At 32.5% G+C, this 23,856-nt stretch overlaps 1 protein-coding gene across 1 annotated transcript in view; it reads left to right on the top strand.

The window, feature by feature from the left end:
• Nucleotides 1-14,917, top strand: part of LOC142354898 (hemicentin-1-like) — a gene marked incomplete at its 3' end in the record, with an annotated part of 51,649 nt that extends 36,732 nt beyond the window's left edge. Inside the window, exons 8-9 of the mRNA XM_075407234.1 lie at nucleotides 2,734-2,877; nucleotides 14,783-14,917. Of these exons, the coding sequence (XP_075263349.1) occupies nucleotides 2,734-2,877; nucleotides 14,783-14,917 (279 nt within the window). The remainder of the gene's footprint in view (nucleotides 1-2,733; nucleotides 2,878-14,782) is intronic.
• Nucleotides 14,918-23,856: the final 8,939 nt, after the last annotated feature.

Raw genomic sequence — 23,856 nt, 5'->3', positions numbered from 1 at the left:
GACGAGACAGCAAGTGTGGTCATCATTATTCAGAAATAGAAAAGAGAAAGAACGCGAAAGAAAGATTTTTCTCCATAAACGTCAACTTCAACATGAGATTGCATTGAACCAACTGTCTAACTTTTAAATTCAATTTTCGCTTATCAGATAAACTTTAATCGCATATGCACTGTGTAATGTTCTTATGCTCTTTTTACTTTTGCCGTTATTAACTACTATCAACTAATAATTTCCCTCCCCTAAATTGCAGGGCAATACTTAGGAAACTCAAGTCTTTCTTATTATTCTATTAAAAAGTCTTTCCAGTGATCCATGAATGCTGAATAGTTGGTTCTTTCAAGTGCGTTTAATTCATATCTCTGCCCCCTCCCCTCCCCACCCAGTCGCCAAAAATGTTCTCTTTTGTAAAAACCTGCCTTGTGTGTCTTTCTCATTCAAGCTTTCTCAAAGAGTTCTCGAAGTTCTTTCTTCCTGCTTCAAGATTCAGCCAGAAATCTTCAAGAGCAGTTTGTTCACGATGAATGAAATATGAAAGATGAACAGTTTTGTGAACTAAAAATATTTCATGCTTTAGCGGTATACTTTTAAGTATTTTTAGTTTCTTGTTTCAAGGAGAAAAGGAACATTATAAAGAGACTAAACTTTGCAGATAATTCTATAAAAAGAATGCGGCAGTTCATGGCATATAATGCTGACGAAAATAACCGTAGCTGCTCAGAATGAGATAATAAAAATGTACAGCGTTGAAAAGATGCACAAAAAATCACGATAAATGTGGACGAGTTAAAATGAGCCTCTCTATAAAAATTTTCTGTCAATTTTTTACGGGCTGCCAAAACGAGGTGGAGTGACATTATGGCTTTTTTTGTTTTTAAATACTTTTCCCCGAATTTGCTAATTTTTAAAGCTATGAGGAGCAAATTTTTTGTGGTCATGACCTAAGGTAGTGGATAGGAAACAAAATAACAGCTGTCAAAGTACCTCTAAATCTTTTCGCTCTTTTTTGCGTTTCCCCACAAATCGTTAGCACGTCTGTTTTTAAAACAAATATCTCAAAATCAAAGAGTTGAGGGCCAAATGTCATCTATTTAAAGAATTATCATAAAAACATTCTTTGAAGCGCAAAATTAGAGGTCAACGTATTCGTCTAGGAATTAAAAACAGAGAAAACTGGTATTTTTTTCAGCATTTCGTTGGTTTTTCGCAGTTTAATGAAATTCGCCGAAATCAGCGACAATGCAAATATCACCGACCAAATTGCCCTTCTTTCGTCGCTAATTTTGACTGCGAATTCAAGCGACAATAGCAATGAAAAATTGACAACTAATCGCACCGAACCAAATGATCATCAAAGATTTAATACCCCTGATCAATTGATTAGGGGTCAATACATTTGTCGCTATTTTTCGTACACCGTAAAGCCAAAACTACCGACCTATATTTCAAAATTTGAGCGCTTCAGATTTATTCGCAGTCGCCTATTTTCCTTATCTTAATACATATTGCGAAAAACAGCAATATTCTTGAGTATGGATGCTCAGGCAAGTGCGAAAAACCAACGAAATGGAGTTTTGCCCCCCGGTAATTACCCAGTTTTTTTAATGGGGATACAACTAACTAAATTATTAAAAAAATCAAAAAACCAGCCTTCAAAAAGCAAAAAAATGTTTAAAAATTTTCACCCAAAAACTTCAAAGTTGATTTTACTAAAACCAATGGGCTTAAAAATAAAATGAAAATTTCGGTATCAAGAAGTAAAATGACCGCAGTGAAAGTACCTCAACGAATTATATCTATTTCTCCTTATTAGCTTATTGTCCAGTTTTCAACAAAGGGTCAACAACTAGCCATCGAATTTTTTGCAGCTAGTTTTTTGTTCTCATTAGTATTTTTTGAGGCATACACTGATAGAGACAGTTTCCTTTGTTGTCTGTGTACAAATAATACCTGATGTTCTTTTTGATTGGAGAAAACGTAAACCGTCTTCGATGTTAAAAAGAGCAAAAAAAGAAATTTGAAAATTTTGTAAAGTTTTTTGGTTCCCTGCAACTAAATATTTATTTTTACTTTGCTGTTTTTGCTTTGCTGTTATGCTCACTCTTCTAGAAGTCTTCATCACAGTTTTGGGGTAAAAGCAGCAGAAAATGCAGTTTTTGATAATTTTAATGAAAGTTTTCACTTTATCTTGAACCGTCTTTTGAACCTTTTCTTCAGGTAGGTGCGAGGAATGCTATCGAATATACGACTGTCCTAAAATATAACTTCTTGTGGATTTTTTTTGAATAATGGTTTTGAAAATACAAGGTACTATACTCCAGTTTAACTCTTCAGAGAGTCACTCTAAGTTGTTTCCTGTGCATAGTTCCTTTGTTTTAATTAAATCCAGTATTGAGTAAAGAAAACTTTAAAAAATATACGCTGATGATTTAAATGATACACCCGACATTCCAGTGGCAATTTTCGGCAATAATTCATTCCCGTTCTCTCCGACATATTTAATGTTTTCAACATTTTAATGAGGGTAAAAACTTTTTAAATTTCCTGTGACTTTTGATTTGTGACAAAGTTTGTTGGAAAAATATAGTTCCTGATAGTTCCTATATAGTTCCTGGCAAATATTGAACCGTATAAGACAATTTGTCAGGTCTTTTACAATAATTTTTTAAAATTCAGATCTTAAAAGATAAAAATCTGCGAATAATTGGGCTATTTGATTTTTGCTCACGTGTTTAGAGAAACCCTACTTTGTGCGTGCTCTTCCGAAAACAGTGGAAGTATTGAGAGGTGAGACTGTGAGAGTGAACTGCATTGCTGGTGGACTGCCCTTTCCCTCTTACTACTGGGAACGGACACATGTCTATGGAAAGATACAATCATGTTAGTTAGTCATCTGTATTGCTACCCTCCCTCATTTTTTAGACCCCACTCAATCTTGTAAGAAAAAGTTAATCTTGTAAGAATCTTGTAAGATTTAACAACGTCTTGTGAGAATCTTGCAAGAATATTGCAAGATATTACAAGATTAACTTCCATTTTCGACTCGGGAAATGAGCATTGATCAGACCACCTTGGGTATCATACGGGGGGAGAAATATATGACACAAATTACGTAATGTCGCCACAATTATCATTCTTGTTAGTTGTGTACACGTGTCTGCGGAAAGATACAGTAATGATAGTTTTATTGGTTATATGACTCTGCTAAATTCATTGAGAAAACCTGACAGTCTTCAAGAATCATGTAGCGATTCGTAATACAAGTCAGAATTTCGAAGTGACCGTAGCGGAGTCACGCGTAAGTTTGCTTGAAACACAAATTTTCAAGTTTTAAGATCCGGCCAAGTATACAGGAGAAACTGGCCTTGCCGAGATCTGGCATTGTAAAACTTGCACATTAGTGTTTCAAGCTAATGGTTTTTGTAAATAGTTCTGGTGAGAAAGTAGGTAAAAATTAGTAAAAATGCAGTTATAGTCAGCTGTTTTGATCATATGACTGTCGCAATCCTAATGGTTTTCAGTCGAACGAACGATGCTTATCGAAATTGAATTTTTATGCATTTTAAAAACAATACTTTTTTCTTTTATTTGATTTTTAAATCTCAGCGACTTTTTTAAAGTTGTTTTTTTTGCTTACAGGTAGAAATATGTAATCTATATATTAATTCTAACTCAAATGCTATGTCACCATGTTTAAGCTCCTAATCTTCACATGTTTTAGCGTCCCTTAAACATGCAGCCCAGTGTTTTGCATGCATTTTGAGCGCTGCGAGGTGGATTCGAACCGGTGTCTGTTGAGTTCGATCAGGGTATAAAAACGTTCGCAAACCACTAGGCTAAATCCCTTGCTGTTCAGCAGCTATTAATTCAACGTCGACAGAGAACCACTGAACACCATGCGCCACATCGTTTTGCATGCATGCTTGCTATTGCCAGATTAGTCTTTGACCGAAAGGCTACCTATGCCGTAAAGGTCAGTGACTGATTAGCCGTGGATGCAAAAATAGGTCATTGACCGAAAAGCTGCCAGTGTCCGAAAAGCTGCCTGTGCCAAAAAGGTCAACGACCGAAAAACTGCGGATGCAAAAATAGGTCAGTGACTTAAAAGCTACCTATGCCGTAAAGGTCAATGAATGATTAGCCGTGGATGCAAAAGTAGGTCATTGACCAAAAAGCTGTCCTAGTCCGGAAACCTGCCTGTGCCAAAATAGGTCAATGACTGAAAACCTGCTTATAAAAATTTATTACATCGCCGAAAAATTTGTCACACGAAAACGGTCCTTGAATGAAATGAAGTCCGAAATGAAATCGAAGATGAAAAATTTTCCAATTAAATGATGAAAAATGATGATGAAATTTTGAATTACCTCTATAGAATTGCAACACGGTCAAGATTTTGTGTAGCGTTTTTAAATTCTAAACAAAGATTGCGATTTCTATTCTCTTTCTTTTGTCTTGTTCTGTATCTTTTCTCTTTCGTTTTTCTTTTCTGTATTTCTTTTCTCTTTCGCCCTTTTTTTCTCCCCCTCTCTTTCGTTTTCCTTTCTTTCTTTTCTGTCTTTTCTCTCTTTTGTCTTTCTTTTCTATCTTTCTTTTCTCTGTTTGTCTCTCTTTGTTTTCTGTTCTTTTTATCTGTCTTTCTTTTTCTCATTCTTTTTCTCTTTGTTCCTCTTCCGCTTGTCTTTAGTTTCTCGTATCTTTTTTTCCTTTCTGCTCTTCACTTTTGCTTTTCAGTCGTTCGTTTCTCTGTTGCTTTTTTTTGTCTTTCTTTTCTCTCTTGCTTTTCTCTTTTTTTTGTTTTTCCTTTCTGTCTTTTTCTCTCTTTTTTCCTTTTTCTATTCGATTTTTTGTTGTTTTCGTCTGTCTGTCTATTATCTCCTTTCTTTTTTCTCTTTCGATTATTTCTGACTTTTCATTCTCTTTTCTGTGTTTCCTCTCTGTTTTTTGTGTCTTTCTTTTCGCTTTCTTTTGTTTTTTTCTCTTCCGTTTTCTTTTCTGGCTTCCTTTTCGGTTTTGCGTTTCTGTCTCTTTTCTCCCTTCTGCTTTTTTCTCTTTCTATTCGCTTTTTTCTGTTTTCTTCTGTCTGTCCTCCTCTTTCTTTTGTATCTTCCGTTTATCTCTTTCTTTTGTTTTTCTCTCTCTTCTGTATTTCCTGTTTGTCTTCTCTGTTTTTTCATTTGTCTTTTTTCTCTTTCGTTTCTCTGTCTTCTCTCTTTTTCAGTCTTCTTTCTCTTTCTTTTGTCTGTTTCTTTTCTGTTTTTCTTTTGTCATTCTTTTTCTCTTTGTTCCTCTTCCGCTTCTCTTTAGTTGCTCGCATCTTTTTTCCTTTCTAATTTTCTTTTTTGCTTTTATCTTTCGTTTCTTTTGTGCTTATTTCTGTTGTTTTTTTCTGTCTTTCTTCTCTTGCTTTTCTCTTTCGTCTTTCTTTTTCTTTCTGTACTTCTTCTTTCGCTCTTTCTTTTCTCCCCCTCTCATTGGCTTTGCTTTCTTTCTTTTCTGTATTCCTTTTCTGTCTTCTCTCTCTCTCTCTCTGATTCTTTTTTCTCTTTGTTCCTCTTCCGCTTCTCTTTAGTTTCTCGTATCTTTTTTTCCTTTGTTTTTCATCTCTGTTGCTTTCCTGCTTTTTTCTTTCTTTCCTTTCTCTTTCTTTTCTCTCCTACTTTTCTTACTTGGTCTTTTTCTCCCTTCTGTTTCTTTCTTATCTTTCTATTTGTTTTTTTGTTTTCGTCTGTCTGTCTACTCCCTTCTTTGATTATTTCTTGTTTTTCTCTCTTGATTTTCTTTCTCTCTTCTGTTTTTCCTGTCTACCTTTTGTCTTTCTTTTCCCTTTCTTTTGTTTTTTCTCTTCCGTCTTTCTTCTCTCGCTTTCTTTTCTGACTTTCGTTTCTGTCTTTCTTTTCTCCCTTCTGTTTCTTTCTTTTATCTTTCTTCGCGCTTTTTTCTTCTTTCTGTCTGTTCTCTTGTTTCTTTTCTCTTTCGTTCATCTCTTGCTTTTCTCTCTTGCATTTCTCACACTTTTTTGTATTTCCTGTCTGTCTTTTCTGTCTTTGGTTTGTCTTTCTTTTTTCTTCCTTCTCTTTTTTCTGTTCTTCTTTTCTGCCTTTCTTTTCTCTCTTGTTTTTTGTTTTCTCTCTCTTTTCTTTCTTTTTCTTTCCGTCGTTTCATTTGTCTTTTCTTTCTTTCGTGTCTCTGTCTTTTCTCTCTCTTGTTCAGTCTTTTTTTTCTCTCTTTCTTTTGTCTGTTTCTTTTTCTCATTCTTTTTTCTGTTTTTCCTCTTCCGCTTCTCTTTAGTTTATTTTTTCTCATTCTTTTTTCTCTTTTTCCTCTTCCGCTTCTCTTTAGCTTCTTCTTTGCTGTCGTTCCTTTCTGTTTTTTTACTATCTTTCTTTTCGGTCTTGCTTTTCTCTTTCTTTTCTGTCTTTTTCTCCCTTCTGTTTCTTTCTTTTGCTTTCTATTTATTTTTTTCTCTTTTCGTCCGTCTGTCGATTCTCTTCTTTCTTTCCTTTATTTCGATTATCTCTTGCTTTTTTCTTTCTGTTCTGTGTTTCTTCTGCCTTTTCTTTCTTTTCTCTTTCTTCCTCTATCTTTTTCTTTTGTCTCTTTTCTCCGTATCGTTTATTTTTCTCTTTCTTTTCCGTCTTTTCTTTGTGCCTTTTTCGCTTGCTTTTCTCTTTCTTCTTTCTCTTTTCTCTTCTTTTCTGGTTTGTTTTTCTCGCTTTCTTTACTCTCTTTTTCTTTATTTTCCGTATCACTACCTATATATTTTCTGTCTTTTTCTCTTCCTTTTTCTTTGCTTTCTTTTCTCTTCCGCTTTCGACTTCTCTTTTTATCTTCTTTTATCTTTTTATCTTCTTTGCTCTTTCTTTACTGTGTTTCTTTTCTTTTTTTTCTCTTTTGGTTTTCTTTCTCTTGTCTTCGTTTCTGTGTTTCTTTGCTCTTCCCTCTTTATTTTGTGTTCTTTTGGATTTTGATTTTCTGCCTTTCTTCTTTTGCTGCCTTTCTTCTTTTGCTGCCTTTCTTCTTTTGCTGCCTTTCTTCTCTTTTGTTTGTTTACTTTCTCATTTTTTCACCTTCTTTTCTGATTTTCTGTTCTTTTTGTTTTTACCTTTCTCTTCCATTCTTCTCCTTCGTTCCTCTTTTCGGTTTTTTCTTTAGTTTTTTGTTATTTTCTCTTTCCTTTGTTTTTTCTTTACTTCTTGCTTTTCTCCTTGTCAGCCCTTCTTCTTCGTTTTCTCTCTTTCTTTTCTGTCTTGCTTTTCCACTTTCTTTTCTGTCCTTTGTTTCCGTCCTTCTTTTCTTTTTCTTTTTTGTTCTTTTTTCTATTGTTTCCTTCTTTTCTCTATCTCCTTTTCTGCCTTTCCTTTTCTTTTCTTTCTTTCCCTTCTCTCCTGCTTTTCTTTTCTTTTCTTAACTGATTTTCTCTTTCATTTCTCCGTGTTGTATTTTCTTTTTCATTTGTCTGCCTTTTCTTTTCTGTCTTATTTCTTTCCTTTTCTCTCTTGTTTTTTCTCCTTCCTTTCTCTTTCCTCTTTTCTTTCCTTCTTTTTATCTTTTGCTTTTCTCTTTCTTTTCTGTCTTTCTTCTCTCACTTGCTTTTCTCCTACTTTGCTTTTCTCTTTGTGTCTTTTGTTTCCGTCTTCTCTTTTTTCCCTCTCTCTTTTCTGCTCTTTTCTCTTCCTTACTTTTCTCTCTCGTTTCTTTTCCCTTTTTTCTTTTATTTTTTCTGGCTTACTCTTTTTTGTTATTTTCTTTCCTTTGTTTTTTCTTAACCTCTTGCTTTTTTCCTTGTCAGTCCTTCTTCTTCGTTTTCTCTCTTTGTTTTCTGTCTTGCTTTTCGAGTTTCTTTTCTGTCCTTTGTTTCCGTCCTTCTTTTCTTTTTCTTTTTTTGTTCTTTTTTCTATTGTTTCCTTCTTTTCTCTATCTGCCTTTCTTTTTCTTTTCTTTCTTTCCTTTCTCTCCTGCTTTTCTTTTCTTTTCTTAACTGATTTTCTCTTTCGTTTCTCCGTGTTGTATTTTCTTTTTCATTTGTCTGCCTTTTCTTTTCTGATTTTTTTCCTTTCCTCTTGTTTTTTCTCCTTCCTTTTGCTTTCTTTTCTCTTTTCTTTCCTTCTTTTTATCTCTTGCTGTTCTCTTTCTTTTCAGTCTTTCTTCTCTCACTTGCTTTTCTCTTTCTTTGCTTATCTCTTTGTGTCGTTTGTTTTTGTCTTCTCTTTTTTCCCTCTCTCTTTTCTGCTCTTTTCTCTTCCTTACTTTTCTCTCTCGTTTCTTTTCTGGTTTTTCTATTATTCTGGCTTTCTCTTTTTTGTTTCTTTTTCTCATGTTTTCATTCTTTTCTCATTTTCTCTTTTGTTCTTTTTTTGCCTTTCCTTCGCATTCTTCTCTCTTTCGATCCTCTTTTTCGTTTTTTATTTAAATTTTTTGTTTTCTCTTTTCTTTCTGTTTTTCCTTTCTCTTGCGTTTCTTTCTTTTCTGCCTTTCTTTTATGCCTCGGTTTTCTGTCTTGCTTTTCTCTTTTCTCTCTGTCGTTTTCGTCTCTCTTGTCTCTCTCTTTCTTTCCTCTTTGTGTCCCGTTCTTCTTTTCTGCTTTTCTTTTTTCTGTTCTTTCTTTTCTCTCTTTCTTTTCTCTTCTTTTTCTTCTGCCTTCTTTTTCTTTCTATCTTCTTTCTTTCTTTTCTTTCTCTTTTTTCTGTATCGTTTCTTTTCTTTTTTTCCTGTCTCTTTTCTCTTCTTTTTTCTCTTTTCTCTCTTTCTTCTCTTCTTTGCTTTTCTCTTCTTTGCTTTTCGCTGTGTCTTTTCTCTCTTTTGTTTTTCTATTTCCCCCTTTTTTGTTCATTTTCTGAATTTCTTTGTCTGTCTTCTCTCTTTTCTCTTGCTTTTTCTCTATTTTCTCTTTTGCTTTTTCTCTTTTTTCCTTTTCTTTCATTTCTGTCTTTCGTTTCTCGATTTCGTTTCTCTTTTTCTTTACTCTTTCTGTTCTCTTTTTCTTTTCTGTCTTGGTTTTTTTCGTTTGTTTTTCTCTTTTACCACTTTCATTATTTCTTTTTTGTGTTTCATTTCTCTGTCTTTTCTCTTCTGTTCTGTTTTTTTTCTATTTTCTCTCCTTTTCTCTCTTTTGTTTATCTCTTTCCTGTTCTTTTTTTCTGCGTTCATTTTCTTTCTTTCCTGTCTTTTGTCTTTCGTTTCTTTCTACTCCCTTTTCTCTTTTGTATGTTTAAGCTCCGTTTCATCGCATGTTATAAACGCTCCTTATACATGCAGCCTAACGTAGAACATGAGTTACACTATGCCACCATGTAGAGTATCGTTATCTGTACATGTCTTAGCGCTCCTTAAATATGCAAAATGGTAAAGCAGAAAACGTGGTTGAACAAAAAATTGTTGGCACGTAGTGTAATATACTCAAACTAAACACATCGGTGACGAAACGTAATACCTATTGCTTTTGAACGAGGGGCATAGGTTCCAGCCCCAGGTGATGCAAAAAACCGATTTTTTAACCTTCTATTCTTTTAGATGATTTTCTGGTGATGCTTTTGCGGGCCTGCTAGTGTTAATTCAAAAAAAGCTCGCAATTGTGGTTTTTAGATGTTTTATTTGAATCGGATTGTTCAACCAAAGTTTACAACAAGCTTTGAAAATTAAGTTAATTTTCTCTGAGTTAATAATAGAAAATGTGAGTCTAAATATAGTTTTCTTTTGTAGCGTGCACTCTTTTCCTCAAATACTATTTGAAACGGGAAGTTATTTCGAACAATATGAAAAATTTCCTTTTGTTTTGCTTCTGTTTCAACTTGTTTCAAGAAGTAATTTTGCAACGGATGTTTGTACGCTTTCAGCTAGTTGATCTTTCAACCGCGCGAAGAACTAAACAAAGCTGAAAATCATGCTTTCTTGTTACTTAAACATTCAATCAACACCAAATCAATAACTTAAAGAACTGATGTGAAATTTAGTGCCTTCGATGACTTCATTGAGAAAATCTGGCATTAATCGAGATCTGGGCAGTGGTTAGAAATTTAAGTCAGCATTTCAAAATGAATTTAGCAATGTCGAATTTTTACTTGAAAAACATACCTAACAAATTTTTAAGTCTGAACATGCATGTATGAAAATCTGGCACTGAAGAGACATGGCTTGAAAAAAATTGCACGTGACATACAAAAATTGTCAATTACTGACCAAGACTTGCTTTTGACTGAAACGGCTTGATCAAAGTTAACCTTCACATGGTAGTTTCTATGATTTGAAGCAAGACGTGCTAGACTTCAAGTGAACCAAGAGCTCGTGGCCAAAAAAACGTTGATTAAGACGTGGAATTTGTTCTCATGAAATCATTTTTCAGATAACTTGCAGTGTGCTCGATGTTGATGTTACACTGCAGCCGATTCGTGCGTTAACAGAAGAAAAGCTTCAGAGTTATTTTTGTAAAATTTTGGAAAGCATTTTTTTTCTTTCGAATTGAATGCTAATATTTTCCCGTTTGCCAGTTTTTGCTATTCGGAAACATCATTAATTTCCTCATCGTGCTAAGGACGTTAAAGTTTATATTCAAATCAATTTTTGACAGCATTTTTTTAACCGATTAGTTTCTGCCTGTACTTAAAGATTTGACAGAACAAAAAATTTAGCTGTTCATTAGAGTACCTTCCCTAGAACTTTTATTGAACTCTGTCCATCATCAATATATTATTAATAGCCGCCCTCATCTTCTCAGCCGGCTATTATAGCGCTCCTTTTTTTTACAATTCAAAGAATTTGAATTGTATTGGGGCGCTGTGTTTTTTTTTTTAAGATGTGTTCACACATTTTTCAATGACTTTGATCTTTCAAAACGGGATAAACAGGTAAAGCCCAGCAGGCATTAAGTTGCATTAGAGGCCCAAAGTGAGTTTCAGTAGCCCTTCAAGTGCTTAGAGTGGTGCAGCTGCTGGAATGACCTTAATTCAAGGTTAAAAGGTCATTTTTAGGTGTTTTTGGGCTCCAAAAAGTTGCAATTTTTCATGTTTTTTGTAATTTTTTTGATTTTTTTATTTTAGTCTTTTGTTGAAGTTTTTGAAAAAGGATGAAGGCTTTTTGTGAGCCAATATAACTTGTTATGACCATTTAATGAGCTATATGTTTTGGTACTACAAATACAAACATGCAAAATGATACTAATTTTTGCAATTTTTTTCAAGTTTTTTGAAAATTTTTGTCATTTTTTGAGTTTTTTCAGCTTCAAGGGCCAGGAAATTTCCTTTGTGGATTGATAATAGAGCACTGCATGGTTTCTAGTAATAATGAATTAGTTTTCAACATTTTAATGTCTCGAAATTTGCCATTTTTTCATATAAAATTTGCAAGTTTATCAAGGTTTCCTAAAGTTTTTGTTAATTTTTGATATTTGCCCATTTTCAAATGCCAGAAAACCTAATCCACTGTCTGATTAAAAGTTACTGAATGGTTGTTGGCTTCAATAGTTTTGTTATCAACAATTTAGCTTTTCGAATTTTAAAAGTTTTTTGATAAAATTTGCAATTTTTAAATCTTTTCAAAAGATTTGTTTTATATTCAGTTTTTCTTGCCTCAGTAGTCAGCTACCTCTTCCAGGGTTTGATATTAGGTTATTAGATAGCGGCTAGGGGGCAATTGAACGATTTTCAACATTTTAAGAACGAATTTCTATTTCTTGAAATTTGAGATTTTTTCTAAAAATTTTTGCCTATCCATGTTTGAGCCAATTAATTTTTTAATGCTTGGAATTGGGTCAATGGATAGCCTCTAGAGACACAGAAAAGGTTCTGAAAATATTAATAGCGCATTTTTCAGTAAAATATTGCAATCGATTTCATTTTTTATAATTTTCGGTCGTTTTTGAGTTAATCGATCTTCAAGGGCCAATGAATTTTTTCAGGTCATGCAGATATAATACTGGACCGATTTCAAAAACAAAATATGGTCTTAAACATATTTTTGAAACATGTATTTTTAAAGGGATGAAATTTTGCCTAAGGGAAAAAAGCTTCAAGAGTTTTAGTAATGAGTATATTTTTGTTTAGTTTGTTTGTTTTAGTTTCTCAATTTTTTAATACGATTTTTGTTTGTGTTTTGGCTGGCTTTTTTTCAATTGATCTGCTGGTCAGTCAGAGTACTTTTAAGTTTTTCATTCAATTCTTTGAATTGTATTTCAGGACTTGTCCTGCTATGTTTTTTTACTTCGTCGAATAAAAAAATGTTTCGCTTTACCTCATTTTGCCGCCTTTTCGTGAAATCTTTTTGACTTCTCTAGGCTAGTTTCTCTCTTCTCTCATTCTGCTAAAAGTGATTTTGAACATCAGTTGCTCAGCAAAGCAATTCAAAATGAACAGAGTTAGTACAAAAATGGATATCAGAAATAGAAACGGGATAAACCCATAAAGCCCAATTTTAGATGCCCGCTATTTGAACGTCGTTCCTATAAGTCTTATTTACCATCTCTATTGCTTATTGTTTTTGATTGTAGCCCCTGTAGCCTCTCTCTAAGAAACAGAAGTATGTTCAACTACGAAATGCCATCAAAATAAATCGGACTTAAAAAATGTTTTTGTACAAAAATCTTTTTTTTTTTCAATATCTTCTGTTATTTCAATCCCAATCTTGCTTACTGGAATCAACGGCGGCTATTTTCCGGCAATCTGCCGGGTATGTTCTTATTATCGAATTATTTAACTGGTTTGTTTGCGTTTTCTTTTCTTTTTCGATTGTTGGTCAGAATTGTTACCAAAAAAGCACTCATATTATTGCTTGGCTTGTACGTATTTTCGCCAAATTGTGACAGCTAAATTAGTTTACAAGTTTAAATCTCAATCAAGATAGAAGCTGGAACAATTGAAATTTTTATTTTATTTTGGACAAGTTGCAACAAATTTTCTACTAAAAGAACAATGGAAAATTATCAATGCAAAAAATATGCAAAAAATGCAAAAATTGTAAAAACTGAAAATAAAACTCTAAGTTTAACTGAAAGTTTAAAACCTTTGAACTATTTGCAATCGTTCTATACAGGAACTTAAAATTCAAATATTTTAGCAACAATTACTTCGAAACTTTGATTAACTTATTTTTTCATTTTTCAACTTTTGATTAACTTATTCGCTTTCATCAATTTTAATAGCATCCAGTTCTCTATAGTGACTCCGAAGTATAATTTCGATGAAATATCTTCGACGCTTATCAGCGGTTGACTTTTTAATTAAAGGTTTTTAGGGAATTTCAAAACTTACAAAGTTTATTATTCTTCCTTTGTCATATATTTACCCGATTTCCTTCTGTTATTCCCAGTATTTTTCTGCTCTTTTAAAGGTAAAATCATTTAATCAATTAATTCCGCATAAAACAATTTTTTCTTGCTCGTCATTTTATTAACCTTGCCGCTTGGTATGGCAAAACATATAAAGATGCCCTTAAAATTTCTCGTGTACATTTAGCTACGCAGAACTTATCGGGGAAAGAAAGATAGTATCTGCTTTTAAAAACCGTTTTTCTAAAAAGACTTTTGATTTCATAGCATTCAATTAAAAATTTTAAACTACATGATTTGCCCATGATAATTTTAAACTACATAGCTCTCTCTAGTATTTTTTAAGAACATTGGTCCTCCCAGATATTATTTTACAAAAAAAATTAATAATTTTTTTTCATAGTTTATGATTGTTTCAAAATTCTTTAAGTGTTTATATTATTATATTTCAATTGACTTTTCATATTGTTTTATTTTAAAATGAAGAGTTTGAGAAACTCAAAACAATTTTTGCAATAAATTGTGGAAAAATAATTTGAAAAATCGTATTCTCTTCACAGCAATCAAAAGACTAAATTTCAGACTACGCAAAAGTTAGAACTTACAATTTGAAATGAAATTGCGCAACAGCTTTGTTTGTTTTGTAGTTAGTATTGGCTTTTTCAATTTGTCCAATATTTTTCTGAAAGATTTTGTGATTTTCTGAAAGCTGTTTTGAAAGTTTATAATTGTCTTTTCGGGAAAGTCATTGTCAATAACTTTGACCTCTTTTGCAAATATTTCCGTGTCTGTGATACCCGTCACAATTATGGTGTTACGAAGGGCTCTTGTGCAATCATGCGCGTTCGGTACAAATTTTCTAACGTTATTTATTCGAAATTAAGTCAAATTATTTCTCTCAATTTTTTATACATAGTTTCAACAAAGTTAAGCAAAATACTTTGCTAACATATGGACCCTCTGAACCGAAAAGGCGCAAATTAATTCGCATTTGAGCCACATTTTTAACTATTAGTGAATTATTATTTTAATGCCCGACAAAAATGAAAGTTATGTTCATACTATGCTTTATGGCGCGATTGAAAATGGCAGACGTACCAAAATATAGAAATTTTATTGCTGGCCAATCACAATCGAGAAAATGGGAATAATGTTTTCTGATTGGCTGATTGCTCAACAAATTCTCCATGTTTTAAAATAGGATATGCGCGTTAACGTAAAATAGTTCAGAAATTGCGATAAGCCGAAAAGGCAAAATTATAATTTTTTTGAGGGAAACTGGTCTCAAGTTCGGTTGTGATAGATACATATCAAGTCCCACGGGCCGCTGAGGCATGGCCATGGCCCGCGAGGCATGGCCAGATGCGGTAAAAATTATAATCTAGCATTAGGCTATGTCCAATTTAGGCTAATTGAACGCATAAAGGTACAGTGTTTTAAATTTCTCAACCAATCACATTCGTTGAAATTTCTACATTTTGGTACGTCTGTTTGTTAAGACGTCACCATGCTTTATTATCTTTTCAGCTGATCGTGTGCAGATTCAGGACAATGGCACTCTGATCATAGCTGATGTCAGGGTGAAAGACGCTGATCAGTATGAATGTCACGCTGAAAACAGAGCAGGCTCAATCATGCAAACTACTCTGCTCAGAGTCAACTGTAAGTTTGCACAATCAATTAAATCGCTTGAACGTCTCAAAAATCGCTTAAAAATATTTTTTTTTAAAATGCTTAAAATTTTAAAAAAAAATTGCTTATTAATTGTCTCAAAAGTTTTTAAAAAGGCTATGAATCCAAAGCAAAACGGCCTTGAGTAAAAATCATAATTTTTGTTTTGTGATAATGCGTAGATCAGAGCTTTCGATGACAACGTAACTGGTTTATAGATTCAAAACGCATGTCCGAGATCGAACCATTTTCAGCTAAATTCTATCCTCAATTGAGTTTACATTTCATTCAAAAAACGCTTACCTAATTTCAGTTCGAAATGAAATGTAGCTCTTTTTGTGTGCGTCTGCTTAGCACGGGTACAAAGAAGTAGTTAGGCCGTGGTCTTAAACACGAGCAGAAAGAATTAAATAGATCTAACCTTCATGAAAGTGAATTGCAAAACGGATCATACCTTATTCAATTTAAAAAAAAAATTTAAAGAGAAAAAATTTACAATTAGAAAATCTTGGTTCATAAACGATCATTGTTATTATAAAAAGTTCAGCCCAAATCACCAATGAAAACACACTCGCTTCCTTCTTGAACAAAACTGTTTGAGGTAATGTGTCCTGTTCTTGCAAGTGAAGAATGAGAGAAAGCCAAACAAAGTAAAAAATGCATTTTATGCGGTTGATAACATTTTAGTTGATATCATTTTAGGTTCCACTTAACGCTATCAATTTCATTTTTTGATCATTTAATTGCATCATTAGTTTTAAAAACCCATTCATTTGCATGGCCAGAGGTTGGTGAACGAGAAAATCAGCGCTAAATCAGTCTAAGGAAAATTTGGTTTTTTTTCGTGGATGGCTAGTATACTGTCCATGTCCCAATTTACACTGGCTAGTCTTGATTTCCAATTAAAAATTATTGCACAAAAAAATTGTATGTTCAATTTAGCACCCGCTTACAAGATTTTCATTGCCAGCAATTCGAACTTCCTTGTGGGTTTTTAATTTGCAAAGCATAAGACTTTCATGCGTTCAAAGCTGTCTATGCCCAGATTTTTTTTGCGTTCAAAGTTGCCTATGTTAATACTCTCGTGCGTTCAAAATACCTATATCCAGACTTTCGTGCGTTCATTTGTGTTTCCAGGCCGTGTAAATTTGAACGCACGACACCCCATTTTGTGCGTTTATTTCGGTCTGGACATATCGACTTTCGGTCTAGCACCTCAACCTGGGAAGTAGTGACCAATGAGTTGAGTGCTTTGTGGTAATTACCTACGATTTGTGGTCATCATTTGTTTAATATTGTTGGAAGTATCTGTTTTGCAAATCGAATTCAAATCGTGGTTGGTTGTTACTCTTGGTACAAATTTATTTTGTCCAGGGTTGTCATAATACAGAAAGATTAGAAAACCAAGGCCAATTTTTGCAAGATTGAGAGTTCGTCGAAAGTGGCCATTTTATGTGAAATTATATCGACCAAGAGAATTATCTTTATTGGAACAGATGATAAAATGATGATGTTGTAAACATTTAAGGGAACTTTTCAACTTTTGCCCCCCTTTGCGCACACTGGTACCTAGTAAAATACCACCCCCTTTATGGGCTTTACGTTACCACAATATTACTTGGACTACAGATTAGATAATCTAATATTAGTTTAAGAGGTATTTTTGACCCTGTACATAGTCATGGTCATGCTTCAAAAGTTCAAACCAAGGGGATCATATAAAATTCTTGCAGGAAAATTAAGTTTTAAATTCACAATTTAACTCTAACAAGCGTTCAAAAAACCAAATAAACCATTTATGACCTTTTTATAATTATTTGATTTAACAGATAATCATGGAAATTATATATGACCTTATTTTGTTACAGTATATATATATATATATATATATATATATATATATATATATATATAAATATATATATATATATATATATATATATATATATATATATAAACATATATATATATATATATATATATATATATATATATATATATAATCCTAGTATGAAATCAATGAAAGGTACCTGATTGACAACCCAGGCAAACAAAAAATTACTCATTGTTATGACAACAGGCCACATGAAAAAAGACCCTGAACACTATTACCACATAAAAATATCATCCGTTTATTTTTCATATGATTATTGTTCCAATTAGCTAACACTAAACAAGGCCAGAATTGACGAAATCGTTTTAAAATTTATTCATCCTTATCGCAGAACAAGTATGTAGTTTTGTTTATAGCTTCATGACTCTCAAATATCCCAAAATTTTCAAATTCTACAAATTGAATGAGAAATGATCAACGAAAAACATTTTTAATGGAATCTAACGCTTTATAAAACTTTTTCAGTTCAGAATTAAACCCAATTTGGTAACTTTAAGACCTAAGAATAAATGCAGGGGTAATTGGGGAATATTACTTTGGTACATCCTATCTGGGTATAGACTAGTTAACCCAATTTTGAACACTCGATTACTCTTCCCAGCTATTTATTCAAATATAATGGAATCTAACTCTTCTTCCCTGTCCAGGAGTAGTTGCATATATAGAGTACTAGTTTCTTAAATTGCATGCTTTGACAGAACTGTTCAAACAGCCGAAATTGATTTCAAACCGACTATCAGATTTTCAACTAAGGTAAATTTTGAAAAGTTTTATCAGTAATATTAAGGGAATGTTTTTGAAAAGGCAGCGCATATTTCAAACTAGAGCCAATTAAAGGAAACATATCAAAGCTTTGAGGTTTCAGAATAAAAAGCGATATTTGTAGATATTTTCAAATTTAAATTATGGTTTTATAAACACATTCTCTCCTCTGTGTTTGTGAATAATTGTTCATGTTTTGAGCCGACCAATCGAATTTTTCAACCTATTTGATTAAGAGCTTCTAGAAATTTGTCTGTGGTTATAATTTTAACAGTTATTCTTTGAAAAAAAATGAAAACGAGAAAACAACTGATTAATGACTATGTCAGAATGTTTATTTCATTTAATAAATGTAGTTTGATGATTTCGACTACCTGAGTTCTTTTTTTGCGCATGCGCTAGTCTGTTAGTTAGTACTGGGAAGCTATCAGTTATGACTGATTAACTAGGTCACACGGTGTAAGTAATGTACCATTTAACAGCCTGGATATTATTACTCCAGTTTTACCAAAAACTGACCGGAATTAGGGGCGGGTCAAAGTGTCGCACGCAATTGAAGATCACATCAATAAATTTTTCCCCGTTTTGCATTTCAGGAACTCGAGTATGAAAATTCATGAAATTTGGTTTTTAAAATTTGAACCAATTTTGAGAACGCCAATTGATATGATTAAATAATACCTTTCAAGCTATTTTTTTTCTATTTTCTTATAAAATGATATTTTTTCCAGCTAGTTTTTTTATCTTCTGATAAACTGATAATTTTTTTTCAAACTAGTTTTTTTTCTTTCTTCTGATAAACCGATAATTTTTTTCAAACTAGTTTTTTTTGTATTTTCTGATAAACTGATACTTTTTTCAAGCAAGTTTTTTCTATTTTCTGGTAAATTGACATTTTTTTCTAGCTAATCTTTTCCTATTTTCTGATAAACTGATATTTGTTTCGAACTATTTTTTTCTTATTTTCCTGAATAACTGCTTTACTTTGTTCGTAGTATCTTCTAAGGTTCTTTTCTAGAGATAAAAACTGCATGGGTTTTATGTCAGCAAAAAATGAGAGGTATTTTTTTTAAAAAAACTGAACGCTTGAGACTTGTTCAATTCAGGTGTTAGTTTTCGGATTTAACCAAAAAATTCCTCAACCAAAAACGCTCGGTTCTGGTTTGAGGCAAGCTGATACTAAGTTCTGCAAAATAACGTAGTGTCATTTTTTCTTCGATGAAGTTTTTCCGACGGTCAAATTTTTTTCAACATGCTTGCTGCTTTGCCTAATTTTCTTTATAATTACTAAAGTCTGGCACTCTCTGCAAAAGACTGTTCAGCACAATGGCAGCAAATGTGGCCACAAACACCTAGTTTAATGCAAATATCAAATATAACTTCAAAACGCATTCAAATTTTTTAATACAAAAATCAAAAAAACTACAGTTTTCCAACTAGTTAATGAACATTAAAGCTTTGTGCGCAAACGGTGAAAAATCATCCAGAAGAAAAAAAAGATGTTTTTGTTTACCGATGCGCAATTTTTACTGGTGAATGATATCCGGGACTTTTTATTAACGACTATTATCCGGGAGATCGCGGGTAAGAACACCTCCCAAGTCAGGAGTTTTTACATGAAAAGTTTTTCTAGCCTACTTCTCTCCTAAATTGATAACCTCGCCAGTCTTTCAAGAGCAATTCGTCCAACTTTTGTTGGTTAAGGTTTCATTTTCTCAACAGGTGGTCCATGAAATCAAAAATTGACTCCCAAATAATTAATATACAAAAAGGCATTATTTTTGGCTTTTGCCTGCTAGAGTTTAAAAATTTTAATATTTTTTAGAGAAATACCAAATGAATTTAAATAGCAACATGTGCTCTGATTTTTTACATTTAGAAAACAACATTTGAAGAGTTTAAGATTAAATGGAACAAGATTTCTTGTCAAAAAGCCTAAACCGTCCGAGTTTAGACAAAATTTTAGTTATGTGCTGGGTTGCAATTGACACAATCAGATGAACGGGAACTTGTTTGTTGAAAGTTTATTAGATTTCCAAACACCCTAAACGTTTTTGTTTACTTAGACACTTTGACAAATTTACGCAGAAAAAAATTGTTTTTTCAAGATAATGTAAGTGTAACTGTTCATAAACCAAAAAATTCCAGCAATTTCTTAAAAGAAAGAGAGCGAGATTTCAATGGAATGGTTAAGGAAAGCTCCCAGTCTGAGTCTACCTGAACTTTTATGACAATTTTGAAGCAAGTAGTACAAAAGTGGACATTTTTTGGCAATTATTAAAACTTTTACTAGCATTTCGTTGCTTTTTTTAAAAAATCTTACTAAGTATTTTGGTACACTAGCATAAACCAAAGTTTGTCATGAAATATTTGAATAAATCATCCAAAAATCTTACTTATTTTTTCTTTCTAAATCACTAACTGCCTAAGCAGTATTTTTCAAAAACTTGTCACAATTTTTTGCTCCATTTTCAACCATGATTGTCTCTGTCTTACGTGGATTTTATTAACGTTTGAACTTTTCTCTCTTTTTTTTTCGGCGCGATATATGCAAGTTTAAAATTTGTGTTATTAGACCGAAGTGGATTAGAACTAGAAAAATGTCCAGGTTGGGGTGCGAAACTCAAGCAAACTATGACCAAACTTTTTCCAGAATTTGTCTTATCAATTAGTCTTCTTTTTTCAATTTGTCTTCTTACCGTGCCGCGCTGAAATAATTTCTGATTAGGCCATCGTCCAAACCAAAAATAGTGAAATCTCTGTGCGCCGTCTCTGTGCGCTAATCAGACAATGCAAGACCGGAACGGCATCTTATCATATCTTTGGGCAGCCCATCTTTTGGTGACTTTTTTGACACAATTATTTGTGATACAATTATTAGTGCAGCCAACGCTACTTCTGATCATACCATTCTCTAATACATGTTCAAGTCACTAAAAATGTGTACAAATTACACCATTAATTTACATAATACTGAATTTTAGCTTGAATAAAAAACACACCTTGTTGCTGTTTTGGCAATGTCCTTTTGCAACTGTTTCTCAAAGTTTGTTGCGAACTACTTTCAGTCTTGTTTGCGAGTCAACAAGAACAGCAGTAAAAGCATACGTCAAATGAAAACCACACGTATTGCGTTGCAATTACGCTCTTTTGCGGCTCAGATCCGACCAACGTAAGACAGACTTTAGTATTTGATCAGACCTTCATGAGACCCTTGTTTAGAATGTTGTGCAAAATTTATCCAGACGTTGTCCAGACTTTGGTCTCTGATCAGACTATGGTGCTCCCTTTTCACTTTGCTGAATTTATAACTTAGGTCGCTTTTTACCTCCTCCTCCTATCGGACCCAAATATTCTGATGAAAATATCTGGAACAAATATGTCATAGCAGCATGTTCACAAAAGCGCAGCAGCATGACATAAAAACACTTTTTATTTCGGAAACAAACTTTTACATTAATTTTCTTGTACACAGTTTTTTCGGCACCTTTTTTAACTGGATTTTTGAGTCTTTAACCTACAAAGAGAACCAATAAATTTTTTCAATTGTTGCTTTTTTCATAATTAGCTTACTCTGAAATTATCCAATTCCACCCTTTTAAAGTTTCAAGCAAATTCTCAGAGCAGATTAATCTTTTCAACACGTTCCTTTGTGATTAAATACCTCAAAACGTGAAAAGAGCTTATTCGTGTGTATTAGTGAAAAAGGCGTTCCTTTGAAGTGTCGGTGTGTGTTTGCCTTGAAATCTATATATTCATAAATGTCATTTGTTTTGTGTCGTGACAATGAAAGAGAAAGGGTTAATTTAAAACCCCTTTCTTTAGAGAGCCACCCTTCATTGATCTTAATAGCCGTTCCTATCTTTGACACTGTTATGCTAGCAATATGCAAAGATGACAAATTAGCCGAAAACAACCATCAGCCGATCTTTTTTAAAAATAGCATTTTATTAAAAGCAAGGTTTCTACTATTTCTGTTATCACAATTATTTCTGACACCAAAATTATTGATATTCGAAAATTTTTGATATGATTTTGATAACAAAAATATTTGATGCTTTAATCAAAAAGTTTTGAAAGTGACAGCAAAATTTTTCGGCTCAAATTACGACAATTGATAAAGAAAATATATGTTTTTCAATATAAGTATTGAATTTGATAAATGGTTATCAAAATTATTATCAAACATGATCGCATCAAATATATTTTTAACCTGATGTATAGAGGTAGCCCATTATTTGTGATTCTATAACCAATATCAGAAATCTATAGCAAGATTTGTTAAAAGAAAAAAAAAGGAAACTGAATTTGAGTTCCAGGAAAGCAATATTACAATTTCTAATTGTCCTATTATCTTATTGGGGATAAATTTAGTGCTAATTTTAGATAGTTTGCTAATCTGATTAACTTCAGTGTCGTCTCAGTTTTCTTACAATTTGTTAATTTTCTACAATTCGGTTAAAACTCTTTTCGGTTAGTTGATACTGTACCTTTTTCAAACTGATTGGCTGCTTATCAAAATGAGATGTCTTAACTCACTCTACAAATTAGACAAATGTCACTTCAAAGGAACTACAATGGCTTAAATAATTATATGAATGCACACTACAAATAGGTCTTTGTATCCTTTAAATGTAGCCATTCAAAAATATACAACACAAATGTATTACTGCAGGTTTTCAACGTTTCATGTTTGTTTGAAGAGTTGAATTTTGTCTAAAGGAAAACCGAATAATACTTAGGCCGGAAATTTTCAGAAAGGGATTTAGACCGATTTTTACTTATTATAAGTAAGGGTCTCATAATTTTGCCTCAGCTTTTTGGCAAATTAAGTTATGTTTACACCAAGAACATTGACAAATTGAGTTAATATAGTACATTTATGTTACGTTGAAAATGCTTTTCCAATTTAAGAAGAGAGTTCATTATTAGAGCAAATAAAACAAAGAAATGTAACTACAATCATAAACATTAATTAAATTAAAGTAGAGAAATAGTCCGATCAGTTTTTCTTTTTTTAAAAAAAAAATCGGTGCAACGATTCTCAGAATCTCGCTTTTTTAAAACTCATTGCTATTAAAAAATAGTTGGACAAAAAGACTTTTGATCTGATCTCAACTCATTTGATTTCGTTGTAATAGATTTTTACCAATCCCCTGATCTTTTCATTAAAGATCGTGTCTGGCCAGCTGAATTGTTTATCTAGAATGTTAGCTCAAAAAAAGTTAAAGTTCAAACAGATATAAGACACTGTGGAATAATAGAAAAACTTCAAAGTGATTACTAGTTGCCCAAAAGTTACAGAGCAAGAGAACAAAATAAATTATTCAAAAAAGAGAGCGAAAACGAAGGGGATTAACAAATTTTTGATCCTGAAAAGCGTTCAAAAATAGAACAAATTGGCCTCTTCAGGGAAACTTTTCTCAGAATTTTTTAAACCAAGTTTTTTATCGATCACCACAAGAAAATACCAGTTAACAGACGAATAGGAGCGTTAAAATCCTAGTTTTACAAATAAGAACGAACAGCCACAGTTTTAAGATTAATATAATAAAAAATACTGACAGTTTTTTTTAATTTATTTAAAATTTAAAAGCATGTGGATATTTAACTTGATGGTTTAATTCACATAAATATACTTCTCAGATTTTGACTCAATATTACTCTAAAATGCACAAGTCAAGTCCGATTTGGGCTAATTTAAACAAAGAATCAAGCTGAATTTGGCTATGAATTATTCTGATTATGCAAAATATTCAAAATATTGAACAACGTTTTGACGTTTTTATTTTGGTTGAGCAAAAAATGGGATAATTTAAGATCTTGCCAGAATTGGCAGGTGATGAATACTTTAACTGAATGAGTAACTGAATGAGACAACAATCTCAAACATGAAACACAGGTAATTGGCATCACTTTAAGCAATCAGTGCGTTTATCTACGTGTACGGAAGTCCAGATCATATATGGTTAATTTTACTGTCCAGAAGATTATTGTTAATTGATTAACGTATCTGAATTTTTGTCGCTATGATAAACTTTTTAAATATAATTTGCGAGATCAATTTAAGATTGGAGATTAAAGTTAAAAAATGGGAATTTGATCAACTTTGATGACATTTTTTGCCATTCTTAGGGCTCAATTGTTGTTTATACAATTTGTACATTTTGTTTATCTTGATTGGAGAGGGAAACTCCGGGAAACTCTTCTGTATTAGGAAAAAGTCCAAATATGTTCAAACGTTTCATAACTTATTTTTAAGACTTCAATCAAT

This window comes from Convolutriloba macropyga, unplaced genomic scaffold (assembly GCF_964194025.1).
Source record: "Convolutriloba macropyga unplaced genomic scaffold, txConMacr16.3 SCAFFOLD_442, whole genome shotgun sequence".
In the NCBI taxonomy this organism is placed as follows: Eukaryota; Metazoa; Xenacoelomorpha; order Acoela; family Convolutidae; genus Convolutriloba; species Convolutriloba macropyga.
This window is presented reverse-complemented; position numbering and strand designations above follow the sequence as displayed.